Source organism: Squalius cephalus, assembly GCF_949319135.1.
Source record: "Squalius cephalus genome assembly, chromosome: 18".
NCBI lineage: Eukaryota > Metazoa > Chordata > Actinopteri > Cypriniformes > Leuciscidae > Squalius > Squalius cephalus.
Genome location: NC_137139.1, coordinates 15,430,981 through 15,443,036, shown reverse-complemented (window position 1 = coordinate 15,443,036; position 12,056 = coordinate 15,430,981). Strand labels below are relative to the sequence as shown.

General features: G+C 38.3%; 1 protein-coding gene across 1 annotated transcript in view; it reads right to left on the bottom strand.

Moving 5' to 3' along the window:
- The window catches only part of lama5 (laminin, alpha 5), a 78,372-nt gene that overhangs the window by 26,463 nt on the left and 39,853 nt on the right, over positions 1 to 12,056 (bottom strand). Inside the window, exons 14-35 of the mRNA XM_079849446.1 lie at positions 11,817 to 11,951; positions 11,599 to 11,733; positions 11,373 to 11,510; positions 11,227 to 11,279; positions 10,467 to 10,566; positions 10,203 to 10,255; positions 10,011 to 10,116; positions 9,837 to 9,930; positions 9,603 to 9,759; positions 8,108 to 8,246; positions 5,840 to 5,982; positions 5,654 to 5,757; positions 5,419 to 5,572; positions 5,158 to 5,321; positions 4,637 to 4,751; positions 4,444 to 4,541; positions 2,369 to 2,561; positions 2,114 to 2,240; positions 1,887 to 2,026; positions 1,678 to 1,793; positions 662 to 873; positions 382 to 583 (exon numbers count right to left, since the gene is read on the bottom strand). Of these exons, the coding sequence (XP_079705572.1) occupies positions 382 to 583; positions 662 to 873; positions 1,678 to 1,793; positions 1,887 to 2,026; positions 2,114 to 2,240; positions 2,369 to 2,561; positions 4,444 to 4,541; positions 4,637 to 4,751; positions 5,158 to 5,321; positions 5,419 to 5,572; positions 5,654 to 5,757; positions 5,840 to 5,982; positions 8,108 to 8,246; positions 9,603 to 9,759; positions 9,837 to 9,930; positions 10,011 to 10,116; positions 10,203 to 10,255; positions 10,467 to 10,566; positions 11,227 to 11,279; positions 11,373 to 11,510; positions 11,599 to 11,733; positions 11,817 to 11,951 (2,878 nt within the window). The remainder of the gene's footprint in view (positions 1 to 381; positions 584 to 661; positions 874 to 1,677; positions 1,794 to 1,886; positions 2,027 to 2,113; positions 2,241 to 2,368; positions 2,562 to 4,443; positions 4,542 to 4,636; positions 4,752 to 5,157; positions 5,322 to 5,418; positions 5,573 to 5,653; positions 5,758 to 5,839; positions 5,983 to 8,107; positions 8,247 to 9,602; positions 9,760 to 9,836; positions 9,931 to 10,010; positions 10,117 to 10,202; positions 10,256 to 10,466; positions 10,567 to 11,226; positions 11,280 to 11,372; positions 11,511 to 11,598; positions 11,734 to 11,816; positions 11,952 to 12,056) is intronic.

Sequence of the window (12,056 nt, the reverse complement as noted above, 5' to 3'; positions counted from 1 at the left end):
AAAAAGTTAACTGACTTAACTGTCATGAAAATAATGTCACAAAACAAAAAGTCTTGATGGTCTTAAAATACGCTTGTTCACACAAAATACAATTTTCTTATTTTTTTCCTATTGATTGGAGTGGAAACATTTTTGTGAGATTCAAATCAAATGAAACAAATTGAAAATAAATCAACCATTTAGAATTTATAAGAAAGCAAGAAAAAAATTCAGATTTTGCCTGCAAATGTCAATTACATCAAAACATGTTTGAAAAAAACAACTCAAAACAGACATTCCTTAGGCAGACTGAGGCAAATTTCAAATCACATATTCATAAATGTTCAGATCCTTAAAAAAAAGTCATCCTCGTGAGTGTGTGTGTGCCCTGCTGTACTGTACCTGCACTGGCCGTTGTGTGTGTCACAGCTGATGTCCAGTGAAGCCACTCCAGGCCTGGAGCAGTTGCACATCTCACACCCCACCAGAGGATGGCAGCCAAACGTCTGGGGTTCACAGGCGACACATTCCGGCAGAACGGTCCGTGGAGGACAGATGCACTCACCTGTGACAGGCTCGCACAGACGTGTACCGCAGTTACATGCTAGAGAGAGAGGAAACAACATCATCCATCGATCCATCAATCAATGCATCGTCCCACCATGTGGCTGGTGTTACTCACGTCTGCAGTTGGGGAAGCCGTAGTATCCCGTGGCACACTGGGAACAGTCTCGGCCAATCACGTTGAGTTTGCACTTGCACTGTCCACCAAAGGTCTCGCAGGTGTCGCTCTCCGCGCCCACCTCGTGACAGCCGCAGGGCACAGCACCGTTATTGAAGAACGCAGACAGAGACACGGCAGAGCTACGGCAGAACGTAGAGGCTGTGGAAGGGCTGAGAAGAGAGAGGGAATGTTAGGATGGAGGGCACTCTAATAATGTTATAGCAGATAACGATAAATATCCAGACCATAATGTTGGTCGGTATTGTTTTTTAAGGTATTGGCATCAGTCGTTTTTGCATTTTTAATTGTGTCATTTTTTCTGTTTTTCCTTTTAAATAATTAAATTGTCTAAATTTAAAAACTCTAAAAACACTAATATTTTAACAATACTATTAAATATAATCTTTAGCAAATCTCAAAATCATACTGTACATTATAATGTTTTGATGCCTAAATTCACTTGAAACTGTTATTTTAGTATTATTTATATACTATTATTTATTTTACTTTTAGAGTAAGTTTTAGTCATTGTGTTATGTGCTTTTGTCATTTTTATTATTATATATTTTTTTATATATATTCTAGCTTTAGTTTATTTTTATTTCAGTTTTAGTCATTTTAGTACTTAAACATATTTATTTCAGTTAGTTGCCAAGTAAACATTCTAATTTTCATTTATGTTTTTTATGTTTAAGTTTTTCATCTTATTTTTTCTGTTTCAGCTTTATTTCAATCACCAAATACAATTCTTAGTAGTTTCAGTTTTAATCAACACTTTAATTAACAATTCATCTTTTTTGATGTTTATATTATTTTTAATGTATATATTTTTCATCCATATATAAAAATAGCATACAATTGAAATATTTGTCATTCATTTTTGCCTATTTTAGGCCATAGCATGAAAATAATTATCGGCCTAAACTTTTATATCGGAGCATTCATACATATTTCCAAATTTAGAAGTGTCATACTTGATATAAAAGCTGTTTTGTCCACAGTTGCTGATGAAGTCGTAGGATTTGTCCAGAGGCTCCTCAGACAAAAAGCTGGAGCGGTAAGTGCTTTCTGGCACCACTAGCACATAATCCTAATACACAAACACAAGAGAGTGTAGAAGTGTCATTGTTATTGCCATTCTTAAACAAAGAATTCAAATAACCTTTAATAAAATGACACTCACCAGCCACAATGTCTTCCTGTCTGGAACACGCAGGGTCAGGATGACCTCGTGGTCCGTCACATCCAGGATAATCTGGTTCTCTGACATAACAACACTACGACAACCATAACCATGGGGACAAAAGGATGCGTTGACGTGGCCTGGAAAACAAAGAGTGACCATTAATAAAACAAATATTTTTAGTGCTTAAACAGAAACTCAATAGTGTGCATCTGTTTAATGCTCACCCTGCCATATGCGTCCTCCGTTGATGTAGACCTGGACATTGTAATTTGGATGCAGGGGCTGATGGTAATGCAGGATGAACACGTAACGGCCCAGTGCATGTACACGTGTTGAATACACCACAGCATTCTGGGAAATCATGCAGACAAATGAACATTAGAAGACTTTTTATCAACATTCAGGCATCAGAAAGAGACAACCTTGAAGACAGGAGGCACAGGATGCACAGCAATGCGAGTGTAATGGGCTTGATGTACCTGATTAGGGTCCAGAAGCATGTGTTCACTGTTATCAGCTCCGGTTGGTGGCCTAGAGGTCATGGGTCTGTCTGCATAAAGGGAGGGATCGGGGGCTGAAGCCAGAATTTGCTCTGGTGCAGAAGAAGCCTGACCATCTTTAAGGACCAGAGACTGAGGGGGATTCTGGAAACGAGATGGGATGCAGGAGCCGCTGGACAAAAAAGAATATAAAACATTATGATCGTATAAATTTCATAAGAGCATTAGTACTTAATGTAGCATTAGTACTTAATGTAGTAAGTAATGTAGCATGTTCATATGTCATAAAACTGGTATATGTCATATGTCTAAAACTGGCAGCATTTACTGAAAGGTCAGTGATAAGGCAGTGAAAGAATATACAAAAATAAAATAATCCCAAATGAAAATAATCTACAAAACAAGTATTTGAGTTAGGGGTGTAACGGATCGTAGTTGATCCGTGATCCGTACGGACCAGGCCCTACGGTTAGGAACGCATATGATTCGGAGATTAATTGCAAGATTTAACCATCATAGAGTGAAAGTTTATCATTTACATATGTTTCTCAGTTTTGGCAATTTAAACATTAAAGCGAGTTTAAACAATTTAAGCGGAAGGGGACGCAAAAGAGAACTCAATTCGGTGTTTGCACACTGTTATCCGTGCGCACAGCCACACACAGACAGAATCAAGCTCTCTTTTGCATCTCCTTGCCCTTGAACAGACACAAACACACTAAATGATCTCAAAATATATAAGTATTCTAATAAACAGTCGATTATGTCCAAATTGAACCTAAACAGTTGAGAAAAAATCGGATGTGTATCATTGTATTGAATCCGTGCATTAGGTCTTAAAGTGACAGCAGCCTAATATTCCTGCTGCTGTCTATGACATTAATGTTAATCAAAAAACAAATTAATCTATATTTAATTCATATAGTGAATACTATACAGTGTCATTTACATTTAATTATTACATTTCTGTACCTGAATACTACTGTTAGACCTTACCTTATTTGTAACTTTGTTTTATTGTATTCATCTCTGTTTGTAATTTGTGTCGTTGTTCTTATTTTATTACTGACTATTTACTTGTCTTATAATATAATATCCTTGTAATATGATTAAACCGCGAGTTTGTGTGCTTTGGTGTAGAAAGTGTTGCACACCAAAATAAAAGTAAAATAAAATAATATAAATAATATAATATTTTTAGAAATATAAAATAATAAAATAATAGATAAAATAAATCTACAAAACAAGTGTTTGAGTGTAGAAAATTAAAGATAAAAATCTATATATATAATAATTTAAAAAAAAAGTGCTTGAGAGTTGAACACCTAAATAAAAAGATAATATAATATCCCAAATGAAACTATCTACAAAACAGAGGGTTAGAAGAGTTAGAAAAGTTCTGCAACAAAAAAATATGATAAAATAAAAACTATAACGTGTAATCCCGCATGATGCAACAATCAAAAATGTTTGATTGAAGCTGTTCACGATTCACAAGATGTATGTGTTAGTCTAGCCTAGAAATCTAGACGCACCCTAGCGGCAGCAAAATTTATTTTGCAGCCAGTGTGGTCTAGCAACTCTCCGTTGACTTTCGAGCTGGAAAAACCAAACTCTAGTCAGGCCAATCACATCGTGTATAGAGTAGGCGGGGCGGGCTTAACATAATGACGACAGAGTTGCGACGGTTCCCTGCTACTTGAAAACAAAGAATGGCTGCTACTGCTGGCGAACAGCAGTCTTTCGAATCGGCTTTGGCCGCGACTCTGGAGGACTTGGAGTTAAGCTTTTCTTTGAGAAAAGAGCAAAGAACGGCACTTAAGTCATTTTTAAAAAAGGAAGATGTGTTCGTAGTATTGCCGACTGGATACGGCAAAAGTTTAATATACCAACTAGCCTTCTTCGTTGCTCTGATTGGTTGTAGCGCATTTGCGTGCAGAGGGATTTTGAGAGACAACTGTTTATCCCGCCCCTCGGATTGAGCCGTGCCAATGGTGAGTTGCCAGACCTAACATCTTGATGTAGGTCTGGCTTGCCAGGCTAGTGTTAGTCACCTGTCTGGAGAGAAGTGACCATGCGTGCTGATGCAGTGAACTCTGGGCTTCAGGTACTCCATGGTGAACTGAGCACGAGGGACGAGGAACACTTTATGCTGGAGGGGAAAACCAACACACACTTGTAAAAGCCATGATTACAGTGGACACAAATAGCCTTTATGGTCGAATTCAAGCAGACGAGCTCTCTCACAAGGAAGAAACTGCTTCTTCTATCGGTGGCGATAAGCCGGATATCAGCCTCTGTGGACAGAGTGAAGACCGCCACGCGCTTCACGTCATCTACAGACACTGCACGGCACAGGAAACTACACACACACACATAATAAGAGACACAGAAATCAATCAGCAAATGTAGAAAAAATTACGAAAAAAGTACCTATTGAACAATTAAATGGGACATGTCATCTTAATTTTTGATGAATATGTAAAAATAGCTCATTAAAATTGTTGTGGCTGTGATGTTACATTAAAACAATAAATATGGCTCATTTCACATGCAAAGTGGCTAGTCAATCAAGTCTTAAAGGTATGATATCAAAAACAGCACGTTTAATTCAATGGGTCAGAGAGAGTGTGGAAAATATGGACCTCAGGGTAAAAACCTAAAATACTACAATAAATTACAGAATATGACCCATTGAAGTTGAGAGTGAAAACCTGAAGCACAAAAGAGCAGGTTGAACAGAAAAGGCAATCGTTGCAACGTCACACCTGTATTTGCAGTGGAGCAGTGTGATTTGCTCTTGGTGAGTGGGTTCACCCGCTGAGTTGACAGACACAGTGAGAGGTTGAGGAGCTTGATCTTCACTGGCGTACTCGACCAGCAACACATACTCTCCAGGGACAGGAACGCGACCACGCAGCTGAACAATCATCTGAACACACGGATTTTTTTATGTTTATGTTTTAATGGAAATTCCAATTTTGCGCATAAGTTTCACAACTTTCAATGTTTTTAACCTATGTGCTTACATCATTGCCACTGCAGATGGCCATGCTGGGATGGCGAGGTGTGATCTTTTCAGTTTGGCAGGGTCTAGGCAGGTGATTATCAAACCTGCAGCCGGCATCATTACTGGAGATGGACGGGAACTCATCCAGAGACAGATACATGTACTGCAGACAGCTAAACACACAAAAAAGACTAATTACACATTAACAGGTATACACATGACATATATACACAAAAAGTTGCTGTACTACTGACTTCTGACTTGCGCTCTGTGTGTTGCTATATGAACAGGGTTCAGTCACTTGAAGTTGCAGGATTGGAGCCTCATAATAGGCACTGGGCAAAAGCACCAGGTAGTCCTGCGGAGAGAAAGAGACTCAGAATGCGTGTCCAGCGTTTGCTCATAATAATGTAGAGGGAATGTTTAAGAGGTGGTCCTACCAGCAGAATGCCCTCCGCCTCAATGATCACAGTCCAGGTTCCTGGGTTCAAAACGAATGGCTCCACAAAACTGTTCTGAGGCACGTTCACAAATGTGGGTTCTGAACTGGGAGCAAAGACGATCTGTTTCGACTGCTCAGAGCCTGCAAAGAGAAGGATGGAAATCTAATTTATGGGTATGGAGTCACAGCTTTTGATGAATTACTAAAACATGACATGTCTCTTTTGTTATGAAGTTACATATTTTTATTAATATCAAGATATTAGTTGTTGTACTAAAAGTAGTTAAAAAGCTGTCATCATTTACTCATGGATACTTTCTTTCTTCTGTGAAACACAAAAGGAGAAGTTTAACAGAATGTTCCAGCTGCTCTTTTCCATACAATAAAAGTAAAAGAGGAAAGATGAATCCTAATAAACTCCAAACATCAAAATTAAAACGTTAAAAATGGTGCAAGTGTACGTTTACACGACAACGATGTACTAAAAATGGAAAGGTTTTTCCTCGTACAGACGACAACGTTGTCAAGACGATCCCCGTTCACACGGATCAGCGAAAACGACCAAATTCATGTTTTTGTAACATGTCGTTTTGTAACGATAACGCTATTGTTTTCAAAAACTTGCACTTTGAAACACGTTTTTCAGGCCCCCAATACTGTGTCATGTAAAAGCCCGATAAAACTATTAGAATAAATCTGAATCTGTATGATTAGCCTTTATACACTTATTAAAGCAGCCACGTTATATATGCTTGCAATAATGTTGCCACATTTATCTTATTTTGTGTCTATTCGGAGTCAGACTCCTCTCCTCAATCGTTTTTTTTTATTATTTTAAAAAAGTCTACTTAGTTTTGAAACTTTTATAATTATTTTTTTAATTAATTTTTAAATGTGCAAATAATTGTTCTCTTAAACGTATGTCAATTGATGACAAAATAAGAGGAAAGGGGTGCACCAAGTCATAATTGTAGCATACCAAGATGAAAAACAGGTTTTCATTCTCAGTTAAGGGAGTAAAAATAATTGACCTATATAAGACAAACAGAATAATAATAATAATAAAAATACAGCTATAAAACATAATCAATTTTGTGACCATTAATACTTGAACATTTACTTAGGGTTTATACAACTGGTTATTTGCTGAGAGTATTTATTATTTTATATGTTTTATATTTTTATTTTTTTAGTTTGTTGGTTCTTAGATTTCTTAGGTTCTTAGTAAAAGCCTAACTAGAGACACATGCTGCAAATTAGCTATTAACTAGAATCATATAGAGAGAGAGAGAGAGATCAAAATTGAGCAGCATTTAGTAATACTTTACTGTCCCTGTCAAAAAAAAAGTCCATATGCCTCAAGCTCTACATGTCTTCTGAAAATATTAAGATAGCTTCATAAGCTTACTAGACAAAAACTATGCAAGTTGTTTCAATGAAAATTAATTTTTAAAAGTGCAAGAACCAAAGACATGTGGCATCACTGATGACCTATTATGATGCTTCATATAGACCACTTTTATAGTAATATTACAATGCTCTTTTGTGATATTTTGAGTTTTCATTGTATGGAAACAAGCAGCTCGGACATGCTGTTAAAACTCTTTTTTTTGGGGGATCAATAGAAGAAAGTCACATCATGAGTAAATGATTACAGATTAATTTTTGGGTGAACCTTGTTACTTGAATAAAATAGATAAAACAGGATAATTAACAATAATTAATAATAATAATATAGTCAAAAGTTCAAATAGTTCTTTTCCGGAACCTCAAAAGAAAGCAATGACAGTTCAGAACTACGACACTGAACCGTCAGACATACCTCTTCTGCTGTTCTGAAAGGCTGTGATTTTACCGTTCGACACGGCCGACCGCGTGTTTACATATCTGAGGATGAAGCGCGTGAGATACACGTCTGCTTCACGTACGTGCACCATCATTTTAACCGTATTCTGAGATGGAGGACAAGGAAGACAAGGAGAAGGGGAGAGAGAGGGAAAGAGGAGGGGAGGGTGTACAGCACATAACAAGGCCTGAGTTAAAGACCTGATCTGTGGCTTTCTGATCAAGCTGGGGGTGATCATGTGATAGATCTGAGGTGCAGGTTGCACTGTGAGTGTCTTGAATATGGGGAGAAGAAGGAGGGTTTGCAAAGAGAGGATCAAGGAGGACAGGAGGTCGCCAGCTCAGAGAGCAAAGAAGTGAGGAAGGTAGAAAGATGGAGAAAATGCAGATCATCAAAACAGAAAGGTGCTCAAAGACTTACAATTCCCACACAGGAAGTGTCTGCCATCCTCGATCACAGAGACCCGCCCCCTCACGTCCACGCCCCCGCGGTTCACATAGTGCAAGACCACATGAAACAGGTCTGGAGAGCCAACCACCACCTCAACCAGAACCCGAGGCTAGAGAGCGAGAAAGAACGGCCCACAACAGAGAGACAATTGCAAAGCTGTTCCTCAAAGCCACCACCAACCAGCACTACAGCCCAACACAGCAGCCAATGTACGCAAGCAGCACCAATCAAAACCCTTGATCGAAGCCCTCAGCCAAGCCAAAGACACAGCACATTTCAATGACACATCACAGTGATATTCTGAAGTTCACACACACATGCATGAACTTGAACATCTCATTCGTCTTTACAAAATAATAATAACAACAATAACATTTTTATTATATTTATTTTAAATGTAAAATAATTTATATTTATTCACATTATATTTCATTTCATTACTTTAACAGTATCTTTAAAGTCTAAATGAAAAAGCATTTTTACTTCTGTAATGTGATATACTTCTTAAGCCCCTTTCACACAGCGCGTTGATCCCGGGAAATTGCCGTAAAAATTGAGTGCCTTCTGTGTGAACGCAAACACGTCCCGGGATTGATGCCGGGATCGATGCCGGGATGGGGAACTAGTAACATTGTCGGGATCAGTCCCGAAACGCGCCCTGTGTGAACAAAAGCCAGGACCAATGGCGTAAGGGGTGTGTCGTAGTGATGACGCACGTGCCATCGCAATGACGTAGTTATCGTGCGACTCTGTTACTCTTAGAAGGAAGTTTGTGTTCGTCATCAACAAAGAAAGAACGAAAAAATGTCTGCAAACTGGAATGAAGCAGAGAACAGGGAGCTCCTTACTATCCGCGCCGAAGCTGAGATCGTTCGACGCGTACAACATTTTCCGGAATCTCTGTGTGAAAGGGGCTCTAGTGAAACAGGAAAAAAATCTACACTAAGACTTGATGTTGTACACATTAAAATTGTCCAAAAAGTTGTCTCTATATGACAGTTGTTCGGAGGGAATGAACTGAAATGGACTGAAATGAGAGGACTTGGTGACATCACCAAAAAGAGGAAAGTTGTTACATTTTGAAGACATTTACAAATGTACTAAAAAAAGTAAATAGAGTCCATTTTGATTTAATGTTCACATTAAGTGCTTTACAAAAAAGTAAAATGAATACACAAATCGCTATAATACACAATATTTAATAATATATTTGAATATTATTATTATTGTTGCTATTGTAATTTTTAATATTAATATTATAGCTTTTATTATTATTACAGCAATTTGTTATTATGTATCATACAGTAATGTAGTTGTTATAGATTTTATTTATACTATCATTATTATATATTCATAATAATAACACAAATTAAATTAAATTCATATTTACCATTGATAATAAAAAACATGATTTCAAGGTACAAACATTAAGTCTCGTAAGTGTGCGTGTGTGTGTGTGTCTCACCTGTATGAGGGACATCTGGGCGTACCCCCTCCAGCTGAAGCTTTCAAACTCCAGAGGATTGTAACCAAACCTCACCGGACGTCCATCCACTGTGGTTCCGTCCTCCACCTCAAACTTCATATGGTGCAGGTCTGGGAAGTAATGATCCGGCCGTGGCCTAAACACGCACAACAGAGTGATGATATCCGGCCACACATAAACGTGATTAGTGCACAGTGTGTGCTTTTCACTTACTGGTTGCATTTGGGTCCCTCCACATTGGGTCTGCATTGACACCGTCTCTCATCACATGTCTGCCCAACGGAGCCTCCGATGTCACACTGGCAGCCTGCATGCACACAGGGACGAGAGTTTAACCCATCTCTTCTTTGAAATATTGATAACATCTGCTTGGAATTGATGGTGTACCTTGGCACCCAAAGTAGTTGTTCTTCTGAAGTTTGAAGTACCCATCCTTGCACACCCTACATGTGTCACCGCACACATTGGGTTTACAGTAACAGTGGCCGGTGCTCTGATACACACACAGATGGAGGTTTGCCAACTTTTCTCTTGGAATTGCATTTTTATGATGGAGCTATTTTGGAAATATTTCCATACCTGAGTGCACTCTGCAACCTCGCTCATCGTTCCTACTGTATTACAGTCACAGGCTGCAAAATCAATCAGAATATATATTAGCAGAAATATATCATCTATATTATTGTATATACAGTTTAACTAACAAGCTACAGATTCAAATAATACACTATCACCAGAGTCTGATTGGTCACCAAAGTTAACAAAATGGCAGTCATTTGTTTACATGAATCCCCGATCACTCAAAATGGCATTTTGTGCTGTGTGTCCAAACTTTTCTCTTACTTGAGCATCCATAGTCTGTATGGGGAGAAAGATTCCAGAAGAGAGGCTTACAGCGATCGCACGCCGCCCCTTCTACATTCGGCCGACACTCGCAGGAGCCCTGAGGTATAAAAAAAACAAGCACTGAGAGTCAGGACTAAGAATAAATGTTTGTAAACGACTGTCCAAGATCCTCAATTACAGCATTAATTAAAAAGTAACCATGTAAAATATATGATTTTCTTTAAAAAATACATAAATATTATTACAATTTACAATATCTGCTTTCTATTTGAATATATTTACAAATGCAATTTATTCCTGTGATGTCAAAGCTGAATTTTCAGCATCATTACTCCAGTCTTCAGTGTCACATGATCCTTCAGAAATCATTCTAATATGATAATTTGCTGCTCAATTCGCTTATTATTAATGTTGAAAACAGCTTGATATTTTTGTGAAAACGGTGACACATTTTTCAGGATTATTTGATGAATAGAAAGTTTAAAGGAACAGAATTTATTTTCTAAAAGATCTTAAGAAATCATCTTAACTTTATACATTTTTAACAATTTAATGCATCCTAGCTGAATTAAGTATGAATTTCTTTTTTTTTTAAATACCACAAACTACTACTGAAATGTTGCTGCATACTTCGCATACTATTTTATTCCATATACATGATATTTAAAATATCATGCAGTATACATATATGCAGTATCATAGTACTCCATTCTGAATGTAGCTATACTTATTATAAAAAAAGATCAATAAAGCTCACCACAGTGGGCAGGATATCATTATGAACAGAGCCTGCTGGGTTACACGTCCCAACTACAGCATAAAAAGAGAAAGATAACCATCAGAACTACTGTAAATGAATTTATAAACAGGATTTTGTTAGAGCAAACGTCTATGCAAGATCACCTTGGCAGAGGGGGAAGCCATATGACCCAGGCATGCAGCTATCACACCTCTGACCCTCAATGTTTGGCAGACACACACACTGACCAGACACTGGATCACAGGAACTGAAGCGAGAGCCCTCCACTGAGCAACGACATGCTGAAACAGAGAAAATCACCCGTAGACAATCAGCAGACAATCCTTCTCTTGGCAATGTTTCCACCGTGATAAGAGTCATGTGACTTACGTGTGCAGCTGGGATAAGAGTAGTATCCGGGTGCACACTGGTCACATTTGGGGCCACTGTAGTTGGGTCTGCAGTTACACTGACCAGACACACTACAGCTGGAGTCCAAAGATGTTTGAGGGTCACAAGTGCACACTGGGAAACAGGATAAAAAGTTGAGATAATAGAGACGGACAGTGTATTTGCGTAAATCAGACTGAGACTTTCTTGTGTCTCACCCTGGCAGTTTGGGTATGAGTGGAACCCTGAGCGACACTGCTCACAGCGAGGACCAGTGAACTCCGGCCTGCACAAACACTGACCGGCCACGTCACACATCTCAGGCATAGAGCCCACAACACTGCAACCACAATCTACAGACAGACAGAGAGAGAGAGAGAGAGAGAGAGAGAGAGAGAGAAATTAAAACTTGAATGTTAATAGTATCAAAGTCAACATGAAATGCATTGGCAATCCAT